Source organism: Hypanus sabinus, chromosome X1 (genome assembly GCF_030144855.1).
Source record: "Hypanus sabinus isolate sHypSab1 chromosome X1, sHypSab1.hap1, whole genome shotgun sequence".
In the NCBI taxonomy this organism is placed as follows: domain Eukaryota; kingdom Metazoa; phylum Chordata; class Chondrichthyes; order Myliobatiformes; family Dasyatidae; genus Hypanus; species Hypanus sabinus.
Genome location: NC_082738.1, coordinates 29,184,605 through 29,212,108, shown reverse-complemented (window position 1 = coordinate 29,212,108; position 27,504 = coordinate 29,184,605). Strand labels below are relative to the sequence as shown.

At 44.9% G+C, this 27,504-nt stretch overlaps 2 protein-coding genes across 12 annotated transcripts in view; one reads left to right on the top strand and one right to left on the bottom strand.

The window, feature by feature from the left end:
* LOC132384735 (bridging integrator 2-like) overlaps nucleotides 1-6,956 on the bottom strand; it is a 119,026-nt gene extending 112,070 nt beyond the window's left edge. For 3 of the 11 annotated variants that reach the window (XM_059956169.1, XM_059956168.1, XM_059956160.1), the window contains exon 1: nucleotides 6,838-6,944. The gene's annotated coding sequence lies outside the window, so the exon portion shown is untranslated. Of the gene's footprint in view, nucleotides 1-6,495; nucleotides 6,517-6,668; nucleotides 6,749-6,833 lie in introns of those variants that run through there. The other 8 variants (XM_059956161.1, XM_059956158.1, XM_059956164.1 and 5 more) reach the window with 7 other exon arrangements.
* The window catches only part of LOC132384736 (natural resistance-associated macrophage protein 2-like), a 57,788-nt gene continuing 36,858 nt past the window's right edge, over nucleotides 6,575-27,504 (top strand). Inside the window, exons 1-6 of the mRNA XM_059956170.1 lie at nucleotides 6,575-6,618; nucleotides 9,187-9,269; nucleotides 15,057-15,181; nucleotides 18,839-18,961; nucleotides 21,310-21,429; nucleotides 25,155-25,261. Of these exons, the coding sequence (XP_059812153.1) occupies nucleotides 9,239-9,269; nucleotides 15,057-15,181; nucleotides 18,839-18,961; nucleotides 21,310-21,429; nucleotides 25,155-25,261 (506 nt within the window). The 5' untranslated portion in view covers nucleotides 6,575-6,618; nucleotides 9,187-9,238. The remainder of the gene's footprint in view (nucleotides 6,619-9,186; nucleotides 9,270-15,056; nucleotides 15,182-18,838; nucleotides 18,962-21,309; nucleotides 21,430-25,154; nucleotides 25,262-27,504) is intronic.

The window sequence follows — 27,504 nt, the reverse complement described above, 5'->3', positions numbered from 1 at the left end:
CTTATAGTTCAATTATTACCCAAAACAACAAGGTCATTATACTATACATCACATTTAAGCACTTAGTCAGCTATAATTCTGTTTACAAGTCAGCAATGCACCAAGCCAACCAGTTTAAATAAGATGGCTCTTCATTGACACTAAGAATGCACCTGGGTAATAGGGAGCTTGTAAATTTATAAACTCATTGTTACTTTTTTTATTTAGACAGAATAGGAGTTCAAAAAATCAAATCAAATCTTGCTCCACTTTTAATTCAGGAGGTAAAGCTGCTACCAAAAAGTCAATCAAGGTGAGAGCAATACCATTGTCCTGTGACAGGGCAGAGGTAGGTCACATTTGGAAATCAGGAAGCTTTGTGATGGACAGAAGCCATACCTTTCACTGGCTGCTGATGCCTGAAAGCCAACAAACGAGTGACACTGTATAACCAGTCTTCTCGTCACATACAGCATAGAAGTGGGTCCTTCAACCCATAATATCCATGCCACCTGTTGTATTTACACTAATCCTGTTTACCCGCATTGGCCCCTACTTCAAAGCCTTGGTGTTTTTTCCTAATTCCATTAAGATGCTCCTGAAATGTTGTGAGAGTTCTTGCCTCAGGAAGTGTGTTCCAGATCCCCCTCAGATTCCCTCGAAAAACCTCATCTCTCTCCTTAAACCTATGTTAGATAGGTGGCGTTGCGGATAATGAAGTAGGTTTTCAAAGTTTGCAGAGAGATTTAGGCCAGTTAGAAGAGTGGGCTGAAAGATGGCAGATGGAGTTTAATGCTGATAAGTGTGAGGTGTCACATTTTTGTAGGAATAATCCAAATAGAACATACATAAGGCATTGAGGAATGTAGTAGAACAGAGTGATCTAGGAATAATGGTGCATAGTTCCCTGAAGGTGGAATCTCATGTGGATAGGGTGGTGAAGAAAGCTTTTGGTATGTTGGCCTTCATAAATCAGAGCATTGAGTATAGGAGTTGGGATGTAATGTTAAAATTGTACAAGGCATTGGTAAGGCCAAATTTGGAGTATTGTGTACAGTTCTGGTCACCGAATTATAGGAAAGATGTCAACAAAATAGAGAGAGTACAGAGAAGATTTACTAGAATGCTACCTGGGTTTCAGCACCTAAGTTACAGGGAAAGATTGAACAAGTTGGGTCTTTATTCTTTGGAGTGTAGAAGGTTGAGAGGGGACTTGATAGAGGTATTTAAAATTATGAGGGAGATAGATAGAGTTGACGTGGATAGGCTTTTTCCATTGAGAGTAGGGGAGATTCAAACAAGAGGACATGAGTTGAGAGTTAGGGGGAAAAGTTTAGGGGTAATACGAGGGGGAATTTCTTTACTCAGAGAGTGGTAGCTGTGTGGAATGAGCTTCCAGTAGAAGTGGTAGAGGCAGGTTTGATATTGTCATTTAAAGTAAAATTGGATAGGTATATGGACAGGAAAGGAATGGAGGGTTATGGGCTGAGTGTGGGTCAGTGGGACTAGGTGAAAATAAGCATTTGGCAAGGACTAGAAGGGCCGAGATGGCCTATTTCCGTGCTGTAATTGTTATATGGTTACTTGGTTTTCCTGCTTTTGACAACCCTGCCATGGGATATAGATTTTTACTGATTTCTTATCTATCGCCCTTGTAATTTTGTACCCCTCTGTCAGGCCCTCCCTCAGCCTACTGAGCTCCAAGAAAACAAACCCGGCCTCTCCAATCTCTCCCCATAACTGAAACACTCCGTGTCCTGGTATACCTCCTCTGCACCTTCCCCGACAGAGTGGTGACCAGAAGTGCACACAGCACTCCAGCTGTGGTCTGACCAGTGTCTCGTAAAGTTGTAACTGGCCTCGTAACCTATTCACTAGTTAATAAAGATAAACATCCCACATGCCTCCTTCGCCATTGTATCTACTTATGTTGCCAATTTTAGGAAGCTATAGATTTGTCACTTTGTTCATCGACATTTCCCAAAGCTCTTACTATTTACCATGCATGTCCTTTCCTTGTCTGGGGAAAAATACAGCTCAGTCAGCATAGGGTTTTAAAGCAGGCAGCTTAGCAACACATGAGGTGGTGGAGATGGAGTGCTGTCAGTGTTCACATGAAACTTAAACCCATCACTTGTGGATAGTGCTGGTGAGGGCTAACACAGACAGGAAGGGGTTGGGGAGGATTGCAGGGGGCTGGAAATGGACCCATGCAGGACACAAGGTGAGTGACTGATACAAGGATAAGAACTGAAGCCACTGCCGGAGATTCTCGGACTGAACAGGAAAGAAATGCAACCCATGAGACGGTCAGTGGAAAGTATGGTCAAAGGCAGGGGACGGGCTGAAGCATAGAAGCAGCAGGCCATTTGGCCCCTCAAACGTCCTGTTCCATTCAATATGGCCCTGGCTGATCAGTTCCCTGTTCCACATTTCTCCCTGTAGCCCTTGATCTTCCAGCCCCGAGAACAACATCCAACTCCAGAATATATTTAATGGAGTATCTTCAATTCCTTTCTATGATGGAGAATTCCACAGGTTCACCACACTCCAAGAGAAGGAAGTTTTCCTCACATCATTGCTAACTGACATCCCTTATCCTTCCCTCATGATTAACCCTGCTCTCTGCCCACCATCGGGAACATCCTTCCTGCATCTAATCTGTCCAATCCCTTTGAAATTGTGTTGGTTTCTGAGGTTAACTCTCACTCTAATGAACCGCAGTGATTATATGTCTCATTGATCCAACCTCTCTTCATATGTCACTCCTCTCATCCCAGGGTAGGTCTGGTGAACCTTCACTCAACTCCCTCCAGATATGGAAACTAAAACTGCACACAGTATTCAAGGTTTGGTCTCACCAAGGCCCTGTACAATTACAGCAAAATATCCCTGCTCCTACACATGAATCCTCTCATTATGAAGACCACCATTTTCTTTCCTAACTGCCTGTTATATCTGCATGTTACCCTACTGGTGCACAAGGATACCCATCTCTTGTTGTACCTCCCCCTTTTTCAATCTATTACTATTTAGATAATCTGCCTCCCTGTTATTGTCACAGTCCCTTCTGGCACCTGGCTATTTTACTCAGGAATTGGGCCTCAATCCCCTTGTTTAGTTCCCAACCATTCCCAGGTTCCACTAACTACAAACACCTGCTTTCCATCAGCAAATGCAGTATAAAAGCCCTGTGAGCACAACAAGGAGCTGTCAGTTCGTTGGTTGACTTGTGTATAAGTAACCTCGTTCCATGGTTTTTTTTTGGACTATCAGTTCTAAGTCTAGCATTGTTCCTGAATTCTCTACTAAAACCAAGACTCTGGGTAAAGGCTCCCTTGGCGCCAATTCCATGCTCACTATGACTGTAATGCCGCCTGACGTGGCCTCCGTGTCCGTGCTCAGCACTTGGGTTCGTTCCACCGCCATGTCCGTGTAACAGTTATTGCCATGAAAGTGGATCCCCTCTGATGCACCATCAATAACTCTGGGAGACGGGAGGCAAAAGATAGGCTTTTATTAGCTGCAAACGTGACCACGACATCTTGGAGACTGAGGGAGGAGCAGTGCCTCCAATCGCCTTTATACAGGGGTCTGTGGGAGGAGTCACAGGAGCAGTCAGCAGAGGGGTGTGTCCAGACAGGTATACACATAGTTTACCACACCCTCACACTGATCCACACTACACTGTGTCTGCCACAAATCTGCTCACCCCCTCAACCAATCCAATCAACCTGGAGCTTCTCAACATCCTTCTCAAGGCTCCCCTTCCAACAACTTAGCGTCCCAGACCTGGAGATATTACATTTAATTCCCTCATCAAATTCATTGATGTACAGTATATTGTGAGTAGCTGAGGTCCCAGCACTGATCCCTGTAGTACCACACTAGTCACTGCTTACTACTCAGAAACAGGCCCGTGTTCCTACTCGTTGCCTCCTGTTACACAACCAATTCTCTACCCATATCAGTCCCTTGCCTCCAATTCCTTCTGCTTTAATTGAACACACTGATCTATCGATATAGTTGATAGGTTGCTACGAAGGCATATTGTGTGTGGGCTTCATTAGTTTGGGGGATTGAGTTCAAGAGCCCTGAGGTAATGTTGCAGCTCTATAACACTCTGGTTATACTACCCTTGGAAGATTGTGTTCAGTTCTGGTCACCTCATTATAGGAAGGATGTGGAAGCTTTAGAGAGGGTGAAGAGATTTTCCAGGATGCTGCCTGGATTATTGAGCATCTCTTATGAGAATAGGTTGAGTGAGCTACAGCTTTTCTCTTTGGAGCAAAAGAGGATGAGAGGTGACTTGATAGAGGTGTACAAGATGATAAGAGGCAGAGATGGTGTGGGTAGCCAGAGACTTTTTCCGGGGTGGAAAGGGCTAAGAAGAGAAGGCATCATCTTAAGGTGATTGGCGGAAAGTATGGGGGGAATGTCAGAGGTACGTTCTTTACACAGAGAGTGGTGGATGCATGGAACACCCTGGCAGCCATGGTGGTAGAGGCAGATACATTAGGAACATTTTAGAAACTCTTAAATAGGCACATGGGTGATAGAAAAATGGAGGGCTGTGGAAGGGAAGGGTTAGATTGAACTTAGAGTAGATTAAAGGGTTGGCACAACATCATGGGCTGAAGGGCCTGTACTGAGCTTTACTATTCTATGTCTATGTTCTCCTGTGGAACTTTATCCAAAACTTCCTCAAAGTCCAGATAATTCTCCCTCACTTATTCTGCTCATTACATCCACAAATTGTCAAGCATAATATCCCTTCCACAGATCCATGTTGACTTCGTCCCTTCCTGTCATTCTGATTCACAGGCTCTGCTGTCATTCATTTTATTATGGATCTAACGCTTTTCCCCACCCCTGATGCCAGGCTGACCTGTCGAGAATTCCTCATTTTTCTCTCTGTTTTTAAAGACTGGTGTTACATTAGCTACCCTCTTATCCACTGGAACTGTTCCAGAGGCTAACAAATGCTGGAAAATGATCTCCAATAATCTACCAGGGGAAATCCACAACAACCAGTCGGTGGCGCTGAGCCTGGCTCTGAGGCCCAGCAGGGAATGTGGGGGGGAAGAAGAGGAGAGCTGTGGTGATAGAGGATTCAACAGTTAGGTGAACCGAGAGGAGATTCTGTGGAGGTTAAAGAGACACCCCGATGATATGTTGCCTCCCAGGATCCAAAGTCAGAGATGTCTCGGACTGAGTGAGCAGCCAGAAGATGTAGTAGGAAAAGGGATGAGGTCCTGAAGAGAGAATAAAGGGAGCTCAGTAAAAGCTGATGAGCAGGACCTCCGGTGGAGTTATCTCTGGAAGTCTTCATGTACCACACACCAGTGAGAGTAAGAAAAGGATAATATGGCAGATGAATGACCTACAGCAAAGTTCTGATACACAGAAACCAGGTTTCCTGAGGTTGGAGGACTAAGTCCGTAAGCCTAGATGGAAAATGAGGTGCTGGTGCTTCAGTTTACACTGAGCCTTTGGCCACGCAGAGTGAAGTAAAATGACATCAGTAGGAGGCCTGGAGGTTCTCTTCCCACTGATGCTGCCTGACCTTCCTCAGGTTGGCTGGGGTTGGACAATAAGAGCAGGCCCGTCCCTACGTTCATGTGAATGATCCCTGGACTGAAAGGGTTAACATGTAGGGAGTGTTTGATGGCTCTGGGTCTGTTCTCACAGGAGTTTAAAAGAATGAAGGGGATCTCATTGAAATCTATCAAATACTGAAAGGCCTAGATAGAGTGAACATGGACAGGATGTTTCCTATTGTGGCGGAGTCCAGAATCAGAAGACACAGCCTCAGAATACAACAACGTCCCTTTAGAACAGAGAAGAGGAGGAATTTCTTTAGCCAGAGGGTGGTGAATCTATGGAATTCATTGCCATAGACAGCTACGGAGGCCGAGTCATTGGGTGTATTTAAAGAGAAGGTTGATAGGTTCTTAGTTAGTCAGGGCGTCAAAGGTTATGGGGAAAAGGCAGGAGAATTTGTTTTTTGGGATACAGTGTGGAATAGGCCCTTCTGGCCCTTCAAGCTCTGCTGCCCAGCAATCCCCCGACTTAACGGGACAATTTCCAAGACCAATTACCCTACCAACTGCTACGTCCTTGAACTGTTGGAGGAAACCACGAGGAGAATGTACAAACTCCTTACAGGCAGCGGTAGAGATTGTAAAGCTCTGTGCTAACCACTACACTACCGTGCCAGAATGCTGTTGGATGGAATTGAGTGGGCAAATGTATCAGCCATGATGGAATGGCACAGCAGATTTAATGGGCAGAATGGCCTGAGTCTGCTTCTATGTCTTATGGTGTTATGATCTAAACAAATAAATCTCATCACAAGATATCTGTTAACATTTGTGGTAGAGGAATACACAATCCCAGACCATGGCTCATACTTTACCGAAACAGGCTCATTAAACATTAACTCATTAACAGCACATTTACAAACTGTACCATTCAAAAGGTACAAACCTTCAAAGGTACTTGTCCTGTACTCACCCTCAATGTTAAATCAAGCATGAAAACACACAAAACTCTTCAAAATGTGCCCCCCCCCCCCACCACCTGGCGCCAGTGTTCTGCCTGCTGCTCCCCACGGGCTGTGCTGGGTCGTTCACCAAGGTAAGGCGAGGCAGGGAACCTGTAGACAGCTCACCGCCCTTCAGACTTACGCAGTCGTGACAACAGGCAGCTCCAGCAGCTGGACACTTCCCCGCTCACCTCTGTCCTGCCAAACAGAGTATTCCCCCACCCTGTCCCTCACTCCTCCCACAGCAAACAGGAGAAACATTTCCTGACTTCAATTTGTGCTTCTGACAGCAGTAGGCGGTCTCTACCTACTTGCCTCAGGCTCTGCTGATCTGGGTTGGAGGGGTGGAGGAGTGCTGCCTGCCCATAGAGTCACAGCTTCAGCCCAGCTCTCACTGTCAACGAAATGCCTCCTCCTGGGCTCATTGCGGAGTTGAACTGAGTGTCACTCCTTGGAGCTCTGCCAAGCATTTTGATTGACATGTTGGACAGTTGTCTAACTGGCACAGTGATGTCCAGGGCACACCTGAATCAACCAATCCACTCTCAGCCTTCAAGACTCGCCGGGCCTTCTGGTGAATGCAGCTACAAGCTTCAGCTGCCATTCCTTGTGAGACAGGAAACTACACAGAAGTATTTTACTCACACCTTAGGAAGTTGCCCGTGCAGCAGATAAGGGCAACAGGTCTCTTACCCCTTCTCTCTTTCTCATTCACTATTCTGGTTGCACTCTCACTCATCTCCCCTCCCTCATGACCTGCCCATCACCTTTCTCTAGTTCCCCTTCTTCCCCCTATTTCCCATGGACTATCAGATTCCTTCTTCTTCAGCCCTTTACCTCTACCGCCAATCACCTTCCAGCTTCTCATTTCAACTGCCCTCCCCCACCCACCTTCCCCTTCACCTGCTTCCTCCTACCACCTGCCATCTTGTACTACTACCCATCCCCACCACCCTCTTATTCTGGCTTCTACCCCCTTCCTTTCCAGACCGGATGAATGGTTTCAGCCCAAAACATCAACTGATTTGTTTCCCTTCATAAATGGCCCACTGAGTTCCTTCAGCAACTTGTGTGCGTTGGATAGTCTACCAAATTGTAGGCCTCATCTAACCTGGTGTGATCAAATCCCCAAGCTTGACCTTATTGTTAGATAACAAGTTATACCCCAAGTGCAATTAAACATCAGCCTTTTCCCAGTGCTAAAGCTGCCTACAATTGGTGCTGCTCACAAAGCATTTAACTATGTATTGTTTTTAAATTTGAAAAAAAAATCCATTATTAAGTTTAATTAAATTTAGAGTTATACATCATGAAAATAGGCCCTACAGCCCAGCTTTTCCACATAAGCATATGAATAATATAACAGAAATCAGAATGCGTGAGAAACCCTCAGCAGGTCAGGCAGCATCTGAGGAGCTGTTTTAAAATTCATCTCATTTCTAAATTTTGCCAGCTCTCATGGAAGGATTAAGGACCAGAAAAAGTAAGCCATTTTCTCCTTCCACAGCTGCTGTCTGACCTGCAGAGGATTTCCTGCCTTTTCTGCTTTTATTTCAGAGCTCCAGCAGCTGCAGCATTTTGCTTTCAAGATCTAATGGAGGGAGATCTTAAATCTAAAGAGCACTCAATGGGTTTTTCACAAGAGTCACTCCATTAAGTCGCAGAACAGAAACAGAATTTGAATTTGTGATGGAGTGGTTCCTCTAATATTTGCACAGTGCTTGCATTGTTTGTCTTCCTTTGAACATTGGTCATCTGTCTTTTCTTGTGTGTGTAGCTTTTCATTGATTCCATTGCGCTTCTATGAATGCCCGCAAGAAAATGAATCTCAGGGTTGTATATGGTGACATGCAGTGTATGTACTTTAATAATAAATTTACTTTGAACCTTAAACTTGAACTTTGAACTTTGAATGCACCATTCAGCCTGAAGCTGAGCTGGCTCTTGAATGTCTTCTGAAATAGCAAAGTATGTCATTCAGTTGGCCTTAGGAGTGATCCCATTTCCTGTAAATGAAGAGTAGGCTCTGTGGGTAGAGGTATGTGGAGGGCTTCACTTTGGGGAGAGAGTATGCATCTACATCAACCAAGCTCTCTTTTTGCTGTTGGTTTGACTTGTCAGTGACCAGCTGAGGAAGGTTCCATTTGCCAGCTCTCTGGCTGTAGAGTGGATGTGAAGCAAGAGGGGTAGCTTGGTGCTGAGGTAACTGGCACGGATTGTCGGTTCTGTGCCGGGAAAACCAAATGAGATGGCCTTTGAGGATGTGGTAGATCCCATGTGGCAAAAGCAGGGGCAAAGCAACAAGTTGCCAAGCTGCATTATAGTGCCAGTGGGCCCTGGCACTATGCCACCACACTGAGCACGTTTCATGTATTTTCCAGTGATTTATTCATGTAGCTCTGTTGCCACAGGTAGAGAAAGTGTCAAGGTTAATCACAAGAGTCCAGATGAAGGCTCTTTTCAAATCTTTAGGTAGCACAGTAATTCAGCCCCTCCCCTGTTCACTCCCCCTACCCATGCTCAGGCCATTATATGACGGAGATTCTTGGCAGCCTCTACTGCACTTCAGTTGCTATTTGTACCAAGCGAATATGATTATCTAGAACGTACTGCCTTCACATTACTTCAAACTTACTGAGTGTTTCTTAACTCCGCTGTAGGGAATAAGCTGTTACGGGGCGCTCTGAGTTTTGACACACTCATTTCACCGTGATGCTGGAGCAAGAGAAGAAAGAGTCAACAGGTAAAAACAGGTGGGAGGGAATGGACATGTCTGGCATTTCTCTCTCTCTTTCTGTTTTTCTTAAGTTCATTGGTTCAGCGATGCAAACAATGCACCAATATACCTTTCCTTCATTTCATCCTGTGATTTTTCTTAATACGGTTCTATGTCTTGTTGTCATTTAATCCTGCATCAGTTGCGAGATCAATGGTAAATCTGTTTCCAGGTTCTCCCTGGATTTGGTTACACATTTAACATAGAACAAAACAAGAACAGGCCCTTTGGCCCATAACGTCTGTGCTGAACACAATGCCAAATTAAAATAAATCCCACCTATATCATGCTCCACATCCCCCCTTACTCTGCATGTTCATATGTCTGTCTAGGAGCTCTTAAACACCACTATTATATTTGCTGGCACTTACCACACATCTTTACTTCACCAACGCATCTTTAAATCTTCCCCTTCTCACTTTAACAGCCTGCTCTCGAGTACTTGATATTTGCATCCTGAGAAAAGGCTCTGACTGTATATCCATTCTATACCTTTCATAATTTTATAGGCTTCTATCAGGTTTTCCCTTTGCCTCTGACGCTCCAGAGAAAACAATACAAATTTGTCCAATTTCCTGAAATGAGGCAACCAGAACTGCATGCAATACTCCCAGTGCAGCCTAACCAAATTTGCATAGCTGTATCATGTCTTCTTACTCTTATACTCAGTGTCAGGATTAATAAAGGCAATTAAGTCAAGTACCTTCCATTCCAGCCTATGTACTTATGTGGCCATTTTCAGGAGTTATGCACTTAGGCCAATATCCCTCTATGTATCAATGCTGTTTAGCGTCCTGCCATTTGCTGTATACATTCCCACTACATTTGACCTCCCAAAGTACAACGCCTCACATTTGATCAGATAAACTTCATCTGCTGTTTCTCCACCCAAATCTGCAACTGATCTATATCCCACTGTACCTTTTGGCAATTTTCTATACTATCCACAAAGCCGCTGATCGTCAATTCATCTGCAAACCTACCAAACCACTGAATTCATAAGCAACAGAGTCCCCAGTACCGATCACTGTGGAACACAAGGACTTCCAGCCAGAGTGATATCCTTCCACCCCAACCTTTTGTCTTTGAGCTAATTCCGAATCCAAAAAAGCTTTTTGAGTTTGTTTCTAGATTGCCTCTGGGTTTGGTTACAGATTTATTTCGTGGTTCTCTGAGGGCTCGGTTACATTCTGGATTCACTTCAGGATTTTCTGAGAGTTTGGTTCACGTTTCTCTTGGGTCTGTTTCTAGCTTTACCTTCTGGTTCAGAATCCAACAAAGAAAGACAAAAGAGTTCCAAAGAAGAAAAAAGTAAACCACAAGAGCAAACTGGTGCAGAGTATAACAATAGACAAGCAACGCGCACAACATGCTGCCCGGCTTGCAGAGTTCCTCCAGCATTTTGTGTGTGTTGCTTGGATTTTCTCTTGTCTGAAATTGGATAACAATAGACAATTTCAGTTTCTTGTTTAAAGAGGAAGAGAGAGATTTAAATAAACGTTGGTCCTGAAGAATGAGGCCGGCGAAATATTTGTGAGAACGAGGAACTGCTGGAAGAATGATGCATATATTTTGCATCATTCTTTAACTGCAGAAGACAGGACAAGCACCTCATCTCCCTCTGATGCCCTCCCATGGTCCACTCTCCTCTCCTATAAGATTCTTTCTTCTTCATCCCTTTAAATTTTCCACCTATCACCTCCAGGTGATATCCCCTTCACCTGGTTTCACCTTCACCTGCCCGTTTGTACTCCTTTCCCTCCCCCCACTTCTTATTCTGACTTCTTCACCTTTCCTTTACAGTCCTGATGAAGGGTCTCGGCCTGAAATGTCGACTGTACTCTTTTTCATAGATGCTGTCTGACCTGCCAAGTTCCTCCAGCTTTTTGAGTTTGTTACTCTGGATTTCCACCACAGTAATTACATTCTCCCCACAGTCCACTCACCCACACACTTGGGGTAATTTACAGTGGACAATTAACCCCCCCAACTCCACACATCTTTGGGATGTGGGAGGAAACAGGAGCACGGGAGGGGAAGCACACAGGGAGAACACGAGAGAACGAGAACTCGCTTGCACTTGGGGTTTGAATAAAAAAGCCACCTTATGTTTCCCAGGTAAAATATAGTTGTAAACCCGGAGACAATGCAGGAGCAAAATAGTGCTGGTGTGCTGGAGTAAGAGAAATATTGAGCTCATTTTGGCCGAGTTCTCTCCACAGATCCTGTCCAACCTGTTGAGTATTTCCAGCACTTTCTGCTTTAATCTTCTATGAATCCAGAAAGGCCCTTGTCTCTGACTTGTACTGATGTTCTGTTTCCCTCTGGTCCACATGTTAAATTCTGATTTAAAATATAACAGCCTTGGCAACAGAGAAGATTTAAGCACAATTGAATCAAATGCAATATCAAAGGTTGACTATCTTGGCCCTGCCTCCATGGGAAATTTCAAAATAGTTTCAACAACCTGTTCACTGCGTGGTTTATGGGAGGCTGGTCAAAGCACCCATTAACCTGAGGAGATTGTACATGTGCCAATAAAACATTTACAACCGTACCTCGAACAGATAACCCACAGCAGTGGTTAAAAGTTCAGTGAGATGCTACCGTGACCTCGTATGTCATGGAGAATACGGTCGAAACTAGTATAAAGGTTGACTGTGGGCTAATTCATAAATTATAACCAGAGAAAGGTAATTGAGAAATAACAGCTGGAAACAGGAAGGACTGTACTTTCTTAGCTCACAAATTTGAACTTCATGCCCTGTTAATTAGAGAAATGTTTCCAACTTTTGAACAATGGCTGTTAAAAGTGAGATCCAAACCAGCTATTTTATTCTAATAATTATCAGCTGGGTCAATTCTGAAATTCTCGAGTCATTGCAAGAATAAATTAAGTCATCCAATAAAGTAATTCAAATGCAGAAGACTAAAACCATTCCATGATGTCAAAGTAGACCATGAAATAACCAAAGCTAAAGAGTGCAGGTGTAGTATATGAGTAACTCCAGAGAATGAGTGCTCATTGAAAGGAGTCCATTTGAAAAGGTGCAAAAGGTATAACTTCCCACGAGTAGACTGTCTGCAGGAGAATGGTGGACTACTGGTGTTTCTGCTGGTTGGAATTGGATAGTGAACAATCAGCAAAAAATGTGTAGTTCTGCACCTTCCATCCCATAAGACATAAGACAAAGGAGCAGAATTAGACCATTCAGCCAATTGCGCCCGCTCTGCTATAATAAATCATGAATGATTTATTATCCTTCTCAATCCCAGTCTCCTGACTTTTTCCCAATACCTTTGACACCCAGACTAATCAAGAACCTATCAACTTCCGCTTTAAACGTACCCAATGACTCGGCCTCCACAGCTATCTGTGGCAATGAATTCCACAGATTCACTACCACTAGCTGAAGAAATACCACCTCATCTCGGTTCTAAATGAACATCCTCTATTCTAAGGCTGGACCCTCTGGTCCAAAACTTCCCCCACGATAGGAAACATTCTCTCCTGCCTACTCTATCCAGGCCTTTCAATATTCAATAGGTTCCAATCAGATCCGCCCCCATTCTTCTAAACTCCAGCGGGTACAGGCCCAGAGCCATCAAACACTCCTCACCCTTTCATTCATGGAATCATTTTCATGACCCTCTTCTGAACCCCCTCTAATGCACTGGCGAGCTTCCTTGACCATGAGATTGCATTCTCAGGACCATGACAGGTTGTGCAAGATGTGCACTCCCAGGAGTTTGAAACTGGTCGCAATTTCTTCTGCTGTCCCGCTGATGCGAAGAAGGGACTGAGTGCCAGAAGCTTTCCTGGCATCAATAACCATCTCCCTTATCTCGTTGATATACCGGGCCGAAGGGGCTGTATCAGCACTGGGTTTCTCCATGACTCTTTATTGCTGGAGAGTGATTTGGTGTCCAATAAAGAACAGGTGCCTGATGGGTGGAAGGTTCCTTTCATAACGCATTAACCCAATTGCTCAGATGGGGCCTTCTGCCATTCAGCATTAAGAAGTGATCCCCAGCACGTCCGATGGAAATACAATCAGTGAGAGAAGCAGGCTGCTCGTTTTCCACTCAACACCAAGCAGCACGCCGGGGACACATTCTGTATGTCTGACACTATCTCCACAAAAATCAGCTGAGTCAGAGCCCAACCCCTGTACCTGGCAATTGCATTGTAGCCTCCACTAATAATTCATATCTCTTCACTCGACCTAACTCCCCCTTGCTGTACGTCAGCTTCAATACAAAGTTTTCTTGGCTGGGAGCATGGTCAGCCTTAGAAATCCCAGTCTTGAGAGATCTCAGCAATGCCATGCTTTGGAAATCTCGGAAGTTTCTTGAAATCAGTGAGGCTCTGTTAAAGGAATTTGATAACAGTGGAGGAGGCGCTGGGGGAACAAAGCTGCATTTAAAACATTGTGCAAGTGGTCTGCGTTCTCTGGACAGGCATCCCTTGGATCCATGAGGCACTTGGCGCAACCACCCAAAATAAAGCCCAACCTCAACATTTCTGATAACTTGAAAAGCACCCCAGATCAAGAATAGCCACAATACCACTGTTAACAATGAGCTTTACACTCAGTGGCCACTTTATTGGGTACCTCCTGTACCTGATAAAGTGGTCACTGAGTGTACATTTGTGGTCTTCCGCTGCTGTAGCCTACCCACTTCAAAGTTCGACATGTTGTGCATTCAGAGATGCTCTTCTGCACACCACTGTTGTAACACGTAGTTATCTGAGTTACTGTCACCTTCCTGTCAGCTTGAACCAGTCTGGCCATTCTCCTCGGACTCCTCTCATTAACAAGCCATTTTCACCCACAGAGCTGCCGCTCACCGGATTTTTGTTTTTGTTTCTCACACCATTCTCTGTGAACTCTCGGTACTGTTGTGGATGAAAATCCCAGGAGATCGGCAGTTTCTGAGATACTCAAACCATCCCATCTGGCACCAACAATCATTCCACAGTCAAAGTCACTTTGATCACATTTCTTCCCCCATTCTGATGTTTGTTCTGAACAACAACTGAACCTCTTCACCATGTTTGCATGCTTTTATGCATTGAGCTGCTGCCACATAGTTTGCTGATTGGATATTTGCATTAATGAGCAGGTGCATAGGTGTACCTAATAAAGTGGCCGCTAAGTGTATGTTGGTGAGCGTAGGGTCAGGTTTGCCCTATTCCCTTACTCTCTGGTAAGCCGCAGCCTGGAAGAATGCTGGCGAGCTCCTGCGGAAGAAAGGCTGCAGTCAGAATGCCAGTGAGCAGGTGAAATTGGAAGGGCGGAAGTTGACTTTGAGTTTCCAGCCAGGTTCCTGGTGGGACAATAATTCAACACATATACATGGAGCAGTAGACGGATTTGCTGCCACCTCAGTACTCTTGAGCAAAGAGCTTCCCCAGATTCTCAATCACCAACAGGGTAGGAATATGCCAATCCTTCAGGAGAGTTGTCGTCAGAAGTAAAATTAAGAGGAGAGCATTCCGAGTACTGGAAACTGTTCTGAACTTGTGTTGTCAGAATCAGTAACAGGCTTTATGTTGTGAAATTTATTGTTTTACAGCACAGTGCAACACATAAAAATTGCTAAAAGTTACTATGAGAAATATATTAAAAATAAATAAGTAGTGCAAAAAGAGAGGAAAATAGCGTGGTAGTGTTCACAGGTTCAGAAATCTGATGGCAGATGGGAAGAAGCTGTTCCTGAATCTGTGTTGTGATCCATCTGTGTTTTCAGACAAGCCGTCCGAGATGATCGACACAAGTCAAAGTAGTGCAAACCTGCCTGGAACGTTTCTGCCCATGGAACTGAGCTTCCAAGAAGATACAGAGGAAAAGATCCCAATCCCTAACAGCAACTCAGTAAGTCTGCATGTCAGAGGCATCTCCCCCTGCAGTATTATTTGGGGGAGTGGAGGTGGGATGGAACTGATTCAATGGTTGATTGTGTTTTGTCTGGGTAGCCAGGATCCCTTCATGGGAGCATTCAGTGAAGGCCTAGTGTCTTCTTCATCTCATATTCTCAGTCAGGAAGGGCACGTCATTCGTGTTTATTGCAAACATCTCAGGACCCAGCACTGATCCCTGCGCAAAACACCGGTCACTAAAACGACACTCCCTCTCTAACACACTCTGATTCCTTTCACCAAGCCAACATTGGATTAAATTTTCTAACTTGCCAACTGTCTTGAGGCAAAGTAGGGTGGATAAATCCCACCAACAAGGTGTTGTTCCCTTGGTCCTTGTGGGAGGCTTATGCAGAGATTGCAGGGACCCTAGCAGAGATATTTTAAAAGTCCTTAGCAACGGGTGAAGTGCTGGAGGATTGGAAGATAGCTAAACTTGCTCCATTGTTTAAGAAGGCTCTAAAAGTAAACTGAGAAATTATAGGCCTGTGAGCCTGACATCAGTAAGTTATTGGAAGGTATTCTGAGTCTGGCCCTGTGGCTTAGAAGGGAAGGGTGGAGAAGAGGAGCACAGTAGTGATAGGGGATTCCATAGATAGAGGAGTAGACACGAGATTCTGTGGATGTGACAGAGACACCTTGATGATATGTTGCCTCCCAGTGCCAGGGTCAGGGATGTCTCAGAGCAGGTCCACAGCATTCTGAAGGAGAAGAGTGAGCAGCCAGAAGCCGTGGTACATATTGGTACCAGTGACATCGGTAGGAAAAGGAGGATGGTCCTGTAGACCGAACTTAGGGAGCTGGGTAAAATCTGAAAAGCAGGTCCTCCAGCAGAGTGATCTCCAGATTTGCTGCCTGTCCCACACACCAGTGAGAGCAAGAATAGGGTGATTTGGGAGACGAATGCGTGGCTGAGGAACTGGTGCAGGGGACAGGGTTTCAGATTTCTGGATCACTGGGATCTCTTTTGGGGAAGGTATGACCTGTACAGAGGGGACTAGTTACACCTCGACCTGAGGTGGATCACTGAGTAGTGTAAAGGAGCTCTAGTCCTGTACTCACTGGGGGGGAGCAGGATTTTATTGAAACCTATTGAATGTTGAAAGAGCTCATTACAGTGAATGTGGAGAGAATGTTTCCTGTAGCGGGGGAGTCCAGGACCAGATGACACAGCCTCAGATTAGAGGAGCATCCAATTAAAATGGAGATCAGGAGGAATTTCTTTAGCCAAAGGGTAGCAAATCTGTGAAATTCTTGAATTCTTGATTAGTCAGAGAATGAAAGGTTATGGGGAGAAGACAGGAGAATGGGGTTGAGAGAGAAATGGATCAGCCATGATCAAATGGTGTAGCAGATTCGATGGGCTGAATGACTGAATTCTGTTCCTACGTCTTATGGACTAATGGGACCGAATATATGAGTATTTGGATAGACAGTGACTGATTAGGGATAGTCAACATGGATTTGTACGTGGGCTTTACCAAAGACCCACATGGGAGGTTGGTCAAGAAGGTTCAGTTGCTTGGCATTCAGGATGAGGTAATAAAATGGATTAGACATGGACTTTGCAGAAGAAGCCAGAGAGTGGTAGTAGATGGTTGACTCTCTGACTAGAGGACTGTGACTAGTGGGGTGCCACAGAGATCGATGCTGGGTCCATTGTTGTTTGTCATCTATATCAATGATCTGGATGATAATGTGGTTAACTGGATCAGCAAATTTGCAGATGACACCAAGATTGGGGGTGTAGTGGACGACGAGGAAGACTATCAAAGTTTGCAGCGGGGTTTAGACCAGCTGGAAAAATGGTAGATGGAATTTAATGGAGAGAAGTGTGAGGTGTTGCACTTTCGGAGGACCAACCAGAAAAGGTTTTACACAGTGAACGGCAGGGCACTGAGGTGTGTGGTAGAACAAAGGGATCTGGGAATACAGATCCATAATTCATTGGAAGTTGAGTCACAAGTAGATAGGGTCAGATAGAGAGTTTTTGGCTCACTGGTCTTCAGAAATCAAAGTATTGAGTACTGGAGATGGGATGTGATGATATGTAGAAGGTGGATGATATGTTGATGGTGCTGAATTTGGAGGTTTGTGTGCAGTTTTGGTCGCCTACCTACAGGAGAGATGTTAATAAGCTTGAAATTGTACAGTCAAAATTTACAAGGATATTGTGGGACCTGAGTTGTAGTACAGGGAAAGTTGAAAAGCTTAGGACTTTATTCACTAGAGCATATGAGATTGAGGGGAGATTTGAGAGAGGTATACAAAATTATGAGGGGTAAGTACAGGGTAAACACAAGCAGGCTTTTTCCACTGAGGTTGGGTGAGTCTAGAACTGAGTCATGGGTTAAGAGTGAAAGGTGAAATATCTAAAAGGAACATCTTCACTCAGAAGGTGGTAAGAGTGTAGAATAAGCTACCAGCACAAGTGGTAAATGTGGGTTCAATTTCCACATTTAAGATAAATTTGGATGGGTACATGGATAGGAGGGGTATGGAGGGCTATGGTTTGGGTGTAAGTCGATAGGTTTAGGCAGATTACTAGTACTACATGGCCAAGGAGCCTTCATCAATAAACTCTGTTACCTCTTCAAAAAGTTCAGTTTGATCCCTGACCTCCCCTCCCCTAAGTGGTGCAGGGAAGGGGTGGAGGAGAAAGAACTCGCCAGGAATGAAGGTGAGTCACTGGAGAGGTTGGTGGTCAGGAAGGTCTCACCCACAATCAGCCTCTTACTCAGAGCCAGGGACATTGCACACTCAGTCTTCAGGAAGACACAGTCCTCCTGGACATCTTAGAAACTGTGTCAATGGTGGAAGGGTCGGCAACCTCAGCCGTTGCTTTTTGCACAGGTCTCGATATTGGGATGGATGTCAGCCTGTGATCTTCCATGAGTAACTGGAACGGTGACAAGACCACAGGAGTGGGCGCAGCTGGTGGAGGGTCCCGCCACCAGATATAATGGACTGGTTATGTGTTCATGGACATACGTACCTCACCCAGATGTTAGTCTAACATTAGGGAGAGGGGCAGCAATTTGGTTAAGGGTGGCCCAAGGCCAATGGCTCCAAGAGACATCAACTCGTCTCTTGTTGTGGATTTTGGGCTATGGGAAGTCAGCTGAAAGCTGATCGGTGTCACAGAATTATCTTCATCCAGGTAGTTGGGGTGGGGGAAGGAATTTGATTGTGTAAAGATGCAAATCACGCTGCTCCCTTCCCTGTGGAACTGGCAGCCCATGTTATGGCTTTTCTGCCTCCCGTATCCAGGCATCAACCTAGTAATATGCAGGACTTCCTTCATCCCCAAGGATAAAATCTCTTCCTCTCCTCTTTCCCACCAGCAAATGTGTTCTGAAAAGTCACCTGTGTCTCCTCTGCCCCTCTTTCTGTTTGTCTCTGTCTCTCGCTCTCCCTCTGTCTCTCTCTTTTTCTCTCTCTCTCTTTCTCTTTTTTTCCTCTTTCTCTCTTTCTCTCTCCCTCTCTCTCTCTCTCTCTCTCTCTCTCTCTCTCTCTCTCTCTCTCTCTCTCTTTCTCTGATATCATTAAATATGTGGGGCTTAAAGTTCACCTCTCTGGTGTCTAACTGACTGTTCTTTCTTTTTGTCTTTAGACTCAGTTTAGCTTTCGGAAGCTCTGGGCCTTTACAGGACCTGGATTTCTTATGAGCATTGCTTATCTGGACCCAGGAAACATTGAATCTGACCTTCAGTCTGGTGCCGTGGCAGGGTATAAGGTACATTTCATACCCCTTTTAGAAAATCTCCCAACTCTGTTAATACTTGCCGTTGGTCTGTTGTTGTACACAAAAACAGAATCATCCAGTGTTACTGTAAAATTCTACCCTCAAGGTCAGCAAGATGTCTGTCCAGGCTTCAGTAGAAATTAGATTTGAGCAGTAGCGCAGGAAGAACAGCTGTCCCAGGACACAGATGATGCCAAAATATGTTCAGCTAAAAGTCATCAAATCTTAGAGTGATACAGTAACAAAAGAGGCCCTTGAGCTGACTGTTCATGTTGACCATCAACTCCCCATCTGTACCAATCCAATTTACCAGCATTTGATCCACAGCCTTCTCTACCTCAGTGACTTAGGTGCTTGTCTAAATACTTTTTAAACATTGTGAGAGTGTTTGCCTCCACCACCCTCTCAGTCAGTGCAATCCAGATTCCAACCTCCATCCCCACCCAGGGCTAACTACTCCACCTAAACCTTGAACACCCTTACTCCAAACCCTTGCTTCTCTGCCTTGGGGAAAGTCCAACCCTCCCCTGGGTCTCTCCTAATTCTGCATAGCTCGAGAGCCGGAGGTGAAATCCTCTGACTCTATGGACCCACCAACAGTGGAATGGCTGGTCCTGTTGGATGCTGGATGTCCTGCCTGAGGCCGAGAGCTAGGACTGCTCAGCCACTGGCAACCCTGAGCAGCTGCTGTCAGGGGCACAATGTCACTGAGGCCGAGGGCCCCTGTCAGTTGGCAGCAGACCATCACGAGCTCCGCTACCCTGGCCTGCGATGTCAAGCGGGGATGGAGTGCTCAGGAGAGGCCAGGTGCCTGGCTGGGCCTGGACCTGAGGTGAGTGCCAGTTTTAGGGAAACACTCAGTATTCCTGGTGATGCTGGGAGAGGGAACTTGGCCCATACCACCCTCCTCTGTTTAAACAGAGTTATGGGGGTGCTTCCCCTGCAGATCCAGGACCTCGGGAACTGGTGCTGTTCAAGTCCTGGTGTCTAAATCCCCAAAACCATTCCCATCTGGTGCGGAGTCATCATTACCAGCAAGAAGGACAAGGGCAGCAAATTCATGAGGAACGCATTCTCTATTCCTCCCGAGGCGGCACGGTGTTACTGCACCAGCGACCTGGGTTCAGTTCTGCCATCATCTCTAAGGAATTGGTACGTTCTCCTCGTGACTGCATGGCATTCCTCCCACATTCTGAGGCATACGGGTTAGTAGGTTCATTGACCACATGGGCACAATTGGGTGGCGTGGGCTTACTGGGCCCGTGTTGTGGTGTTCCTCGTTAAAAGAGCACCATCACCCAGAAGTTGCCCTCCAAGCCACAGCACCCTGACTTGGAAATATACCACTGCTGGGTCAAAACCCCTCCCTGACAGCGCTGTGGGTATACCCGCACATCAAGGAGGGCAGTGGTTCAAGAAGGCAGCTCGCAACCACCTTCTTAAGGGCAACTAGGGAGGGTCAATAAATGCCTGTGAACCCCACATCCTTTGAGTGAATAGAAGAACCTCTAGTGTTAGCCATGCTTTTCCAGCTCAGGACCAGGCTCACCTGCAGCTGCTGGTGCATATTGGGAAATCAAAGTCAAGTTCAAAGTAAATTTATTATCAAAGTACATCTAGGTCACCATATACAACCCTGTGATTCATTTTCCATTCACAGAAAAATAAAGAAATACAGTAGAATTGATGAAAACTGTACATAAACAAAAGACTGACGAACAAGCATTGTATAAAAGACAGATTGTGCAAATAAAAATAAGTAAACAAATACATACAATAATAGCTCATAATGGAGAGATCTCCCAGGATTGTTCAGTCATGGTTACAGTGAACAGCACTCCAAGACTGGATAGAGCCCCCTGGCTCTCCTGGGTCACCCGTAATCTTTCTCTAAGAACGGAGATCCAACCAACTCGGCGCCAAAAGCTCACCACCTGTTAGCACAGAAACAGGCCCTTCAGCCCACCAAGTCTGTGCTGATCATCAATCACCCATCCACGTGAATCCCATTTTATTCTCCCCACATCCCCATCGACTACCCCTCACCCACACACCAGGGGCGAATTACAGCGGCCAATCAACCCAGTGAGCCTGCACACCTTTGGGACGTGTGAGAAAGCCAGAGGTCAGGATGGAGGTCCAAGGCAGCGGCACTACCCGCCGATCCACCGTGTGCGGCCCCGGTTGATTTGATAACTGCACTGATAGCAGGTGCAATCCATTTGTATACATGACACAGAATCCAAGGGTTAATGACAGGGCTAAGATATAAATACTTATGATGTTTGGCTGATAACCTGTTAGCTTCACCTTGCTTTTCCTCTCCGGTCTTTCTTCAGATCCTCTGGGTCTTGCTGTTGGCCACCATCATTGGCCTTATGTTGCAGAGGCTCTCGGCTCGCTTAGGAGCTGTCAGTGGTATGCAGTTGGCTGAGGTCTGCCGCAGGAAGTACCCGAAGGTGCATATCAAAGTCCTACATGTCTCCACCAAATAATGCCGGTATTTTACACGTATTTTCATCCATATTAGGAGTGCAGAGATGCAATAGCTGATGTTTTGAGGGAACTTCAGGGCATAGATAGAGAAATGAGATCAGATCAGATCAATTTTATTAGCCATATACATTTACATGTCTTACAAATTTGCTGTATTGTGTTGGCACAACATGCAATAAAAGAAATACAAGCACAATATAATCATAATATATTCAGCAGATACAGAAAGCTTGAGCAATTCACACAAAATGCTGGAGGAACTCAACAGGTCTGGCAGCATCTACGGTGGGGAATTATGTTGTGATCCTATTGGCCTGCATGCCCTCTGTTGGATGGGTGGCAATCAACACAAAAATGGCTTCTTGCACAAAGCAACACATTTAAACCGGTGAACAGTGGGATTTTTAGTCAATATTTGAACACATTCAACACTGCTGTCACAGTACGATAAAAGGCATAAAGGAAACCCAGAGCCTGAATACACCAGCAGTGGATTACAGAGGAAAGTATCAGCCAATATTTCATTGGAAGTCATGCCCAGCATATCAACCAATCATTGGCCCCAGGGTCCTTGTAACCCTGAGGTCTCCGAGTAGCCACACTTGAATAAATAGGGATTGGCCAACAGTACAAGGTGTCTTGCTGCTCTTTGAATATAGGCATCAGGTATCTGGGTGCTAGAGGCCTTTAAGAGCTTGTGGTGGCTTCCTGCGGGGAATGCAGCTCAGTTATCAAGTCCTAGAGTCACATAGCACTACAGCACAGAAAAAGATCCTTTGGCCCATCTAGTACATGCTGTACTATTATTCTGCCTTGTCCCATCGACCTGCACCTGGACCATAGCCCTCCATCCCCCTCCCATCCATGTACTTATCCAAATTTCTCTTAAATGCTGAAATCGACCTCACATGCACCACTTGCACTGGCAGCTCATCCCACACTCTCACCACTCTCTGAGTGAAGAAGCTCCCCCTCAGTTTCCCCTTAAACATTTCACCTTTCACCCTTAACCCATGACCTCTATTCGGTCCTTAATGATGAAGCAACACTACAATGAAATACATGATAAATCAATACAGAGAAAAAGAAACTGGATTGCAATAAGTGTATATATGTTATTAAGTAGTTAAATTAAAATAAGTAGTGCAAAAGAAAAGAAATAAAAAAGTAGTGAGGTAGTGTTCATGGGTTCAATGTCCATTTAGGAATCAGATGGCAGAGGGGAAGAAGCTGTTCCGGAATCACCGAATTTGTTAAAGCCTTTGGTGACATACCAATTCTCCTCACACTCCTAATGAATTATAGCCACTAGCATGCCTTCTTCGTAATTGTATCAATATGTTGGGCCCAGGATAGAACTTTAGAGATGTTGACGCCCAAGAACTTGAAACTGGTCACCATTCACACTTCTGACCCTCAAACTTCTTCCTGAAGTCCACAATCAATTTGAGTGCCTACCAGGTACACCATCAGGGCCCGGCACTTTGCAAGGGTTCACTCTTTTGCAAGGTGTTTTGATGTCGGCCTCTGAGACAGATATGACAAGGTTGCCAGTTGCTGCAGGGAGCGAATCCTAAACCATTCTTCAAATGAGGCTGTGCGGTTAGAGTGTGGGAAATGAAAAGAGGCGCTCACTTTACTGGGAGTATACTACATGGCCAGTAGGAGACAACATCAAGGTAGTACAAAAGTAAAACAGACTCCAGAAAATAGTTTACAGTTACAGAGTAAGTGCAGTGCAGATAAACATATAAAGTGCAAGGGCCACAGCAATGTAGATTGGGAGATCAAAAATTAATCTTTATTGTATAAGAGGTCTGTTCAAGAGTCTGATAATAGTGGGACAGAAGATGTCCTTGACCTTAGTAGTTCATATTCTCAGGCTCTTGTGTCTTGTGCCTGATGAAAGAGATGAGAAGAGAGTATATCCAGTGTGGGAGGGGTCCTTGATTAAGGACTGCTTAATCAAGTCCTGGCTGCTTAATCAAGTTCTGGCTGCTTTATCAAGGTGAGTGTAGATGGAGTCAATGGAAGGGGAGCTGGTTTATGTGATACACAGGGTGTATCCCCAACTCTCTGCAATTTCTTGTGGGTCTTGGGCAGGGCAGTTGTTGTATTAAGCTGTGATGCTTACAGTAAAGATTGGAGGGATCATCAGGGACATGCCGAATTTGCTTAACCTTCTGAGGGAGTAGAGGTGCTGGTGTGTTTTCTTGACCATAGCATCTACATGTTGAACCAGGACAAGCTGCTGGTGATATCTTACATCTTAGAACTTGAAGCTCTTAACCACCTCCAGCTCAGCACCATTGATACAGACAGAAGTGTGAACTCCACCCTGCTTTAACCATATAACAATTACAGCACGGAAACAGGCCATCTTGGCCCTTCTAGTCTGTATTGAACACTTACTCTCACCCAGTCCCACCTACCTGCATTCAGCCCATAACCCTCCATTCCTTTCCTGTCCATATACCTATCCAATTTTTTTTTAAATGACAAAATCGAACCTGCCTCTACCACTTCTACTGGAAGCTCGTTCCACACAGCTACCACTCTCTGAGTAAAGAAATTCCCCCTCGTATTACCCCTAAACTTTTGCCCCTTAACTCTCAACTCATATCCTCTTGTTTGAATCTCCCCTACTCTCAATGGAAAAAGCCTATCCACGTCAACTCTATCTATCCCCCTCATAATTTTAAATACCTCTATCAAGTCCCCCCTCAACCTTCTACGCTCCAAAGAATAAAGACCTAACTTGTTCAATCTTTCCCTGTAACTTAGGTGCTGAAACCCAGGTAACATTCTAGTAAATCTCCTCTGTACTTTCTCTATTTTGTTGACATCTTTCCTATAATTCGGTGACCAGAACTGTACATAATGCTACAAATTTGGCCTCACCAATGCCGTGTACAATTTTAACATTACATCCCAACTCAATGCTCTGATTTATAAAGGCCAGCTTTCTTCACCACCCTATCCACATGAGATTCCACCTTCAGGGAACTATGCACCATTCCTAGATCACTCTGTTGTCCTACTTTGATTAATCTAAGCACTTCTCATCCACATACCTATCCACATATTCTTAAGTGTATCTAATGAACCGGCCTCGTCCATTTCCTGTGCTGTATGAGCGTAGCCTGTTAAATGGGCAGAGGAACAGGCTAGATGGAATTATTCCTGGTAAATGTGAGGTAATGCATTTTGGAGGGAAGAAATGCAGTGGGACATACTCCATGAACTATGGGGCCAATGGGAGTATTGAAGAACCGTGGGGCCTTTGTGTGATGTACAGAACTGGGTACAGTTATGATCTCTCCCACTGTGAGCAGTGGGCCCAGTTCTGGTTTCACAGTGTAGAGAAGTGTCAAAAGGCCGATCCCATTGCCAGGCACCAAAGTTATGGAAATAACTGATTAAATCCGGATCCTTTCACTGAATTGCCGGTATCAGCATGATGATCATTCAGAGGAAATTATGGTCAGTAAGGGAATTGAAAAGAATAACTGGGTGTATTGCTTTAAATTCTTCTCTGAATTGGTAATAGAAGGCCCATGCTCACCCTGACTGCCCCCTGATCTGTATAAATGTGTTCTCAGTCGTTGTCTTGTGGGCCCCACTCCGCTGTATCAGACTGCCAGGCTCTGGTTCAGGACTAACACTTACCACCTTGTCAATGTTCCAGTTCCCTCGGATTTTGCTCTGGCTGATGGTGGAACTGGCAATCATCGGTTCGGACATGCAGGAAGTGATTGGATCGGCCATCGCTCTGAACCTGCTGTCTGTTGGAAGGTAGAGTGCAATCATTTTGAACTGTATTGGGTATTGATTGGCACATTTTGGCTGTCCACTGTGTCCATTTCTTATTCACAAAAACTTCACATTAAATACTGGGACTGATTTCCACAAAGTGTATTCATCCATTCACTGACTTCAGCAAGGGGTACATTGACGTTCTGGATAATGACCCCAGCAGCATTAGGTTTCAACATCTGATCCACCCAGTAATGGAAACGCACACAAAGGAGAAAAGCTGTCCTACCACCAATGTAGTAGTCTCCTTCCAGAATGCATCTTTCTACAACACTATTGTCTCCATGTTACAGTGTCATCGTATCATCCCACAGTGTGTAATCTCTCCACCTTTGGACTATTCCTCTCGTTCACAGACTCCAGCTGTTTGATGGCTCCCACTATCCCCCAGTCACAGACCTTCCCTCAATATTAGGCTCTGACCCAGTAACAGATACTTGATTAACATGGTGTGCTGTAGAGCACTGTGATTATCACTATGCCTCCAGGACTAATAGTGACTCCAGTAATTGGATTCTCTCCACTAACAGACCTTCATCCATTTCACACAACAGTAAAATTTCCCAGGAAAGTGACAGTCTCATTGTCTCAGATTCAAGGAGGCACAGAGATACAGTACAGAAACAGTCCTTCAGCCCATTGACTGTATTAACCAACAACCAACCATTTTACACCAATCCTACATTAATACCACTTTTTACTCTCCACACGTTCACATCAACTCTCCCCAGGTTCTGCCTTCACCCACATGCCGGGGACAATTTATAGTGTCCAATTAACCTACTAAACCACACATCTTTGGGACGTAGGAGGAAACTAGAGTGCCTGGGAAACCCATGCGGTCACAAGGGGAACGTGCAGACTCCATGTAGGCAGTACCTGAGGTCAGGATTCAAGCCGGATTTCTGCAGCTGTGAGGAAGCAACGCTGTGCTTTTGTATCTGTCCTATATTGCAATTGCATTGCAAGTTCCCTGTAAACCATCTCCCAGTAAACACAACTTCCCTCATAATACACTCTTCCCAGTACAGCCTTCCTCCCATATTAACGATGCCTCACTCTCATGCAGTCCTGCAGCAAACCAGTGCAGCAATGTTCTTGCAGCAATACAGCCATGCAGCAATTGTCTCACAACTGCGCAGACTCGCAACGCCATTATCTTGCAGCCATAGTCTCGTCTTAATATTCTCACACCAATGCAATATTTCAGGCAGCACTGTAGTCTCAGACCAATGTAGTTTTGCAATGATAGTCTTATTGCAATACCATCTTATATCACTGCAGTAATAATGATGCTGCAGTATGACCTTCACGTAATATACAGTCTTTGCGCCAATGCAATTTTGCAAAAATGCAGTCTCACACAGTATCTTATAGCAATAGAATCTTACAGTAATAGCTCTGCAGCATAGTTTCAGCAAAGCAGAAACGTAGCAATAGTCTTGTACAATGTTTTTGCAGCAACACGTGTTTGCAGTAATACCTGCAGTACTGTAATCTTGGTAATGGTCAGATAGTCATTTGTAAATAGTCTGGCAGTGGGGCAATTTTGCAGCCGCAGTCTCACTATTGCAGTCTGAGAAGAGTACAGCCCTACAGCAGTGTCATGCTGGAATGCATCCTGGCAGCAATGAAAGCTCAAAGTAATATTTTCACAGCAAGCAGTCTTCTAGTTGTACAGGGTTGTGGTAATAGCCTCAGTCACACAGGGTTAAAGCAACACATTACAGTACTACTAGTCTTAAAACAATGCAACCTTACTTGAAGAGCCTCACAGCAGTGCATTACCCTAGCAATACTACTACCCTTGCAGCAAAAGTTTCACAGAATAATTCTCACGGCATTGCATTACTGGCAATGGTTGTTTTGGAATAACCATCACACAAAATAGTGTTGTAGCAGTACTGTCTTGCAGAAATGGTCTTGGAGCAATGCAGTCTCAAACCAATAGTCTTGCAGCAACACACTGATGGAATAGTCAGACATCATGGAACAGGCCTTTCGGCCCATCTCATCCATGCTGTGTTACCTATTAGCTAGTCCCATTAGCCCACATATGGCGCATAAACCTCTAAACCATTCCTATCCATGTACTTATCTAGATGTTTTTTTAAATGTTGTTAATGTGTCCATCTCAACCACTATTTCTGGCAGCTCATTCCAAATACTTACCACCCTTTTTGTGGAGAAGCTGCCCCTGGTGTCACTTATAAATGTCTCAT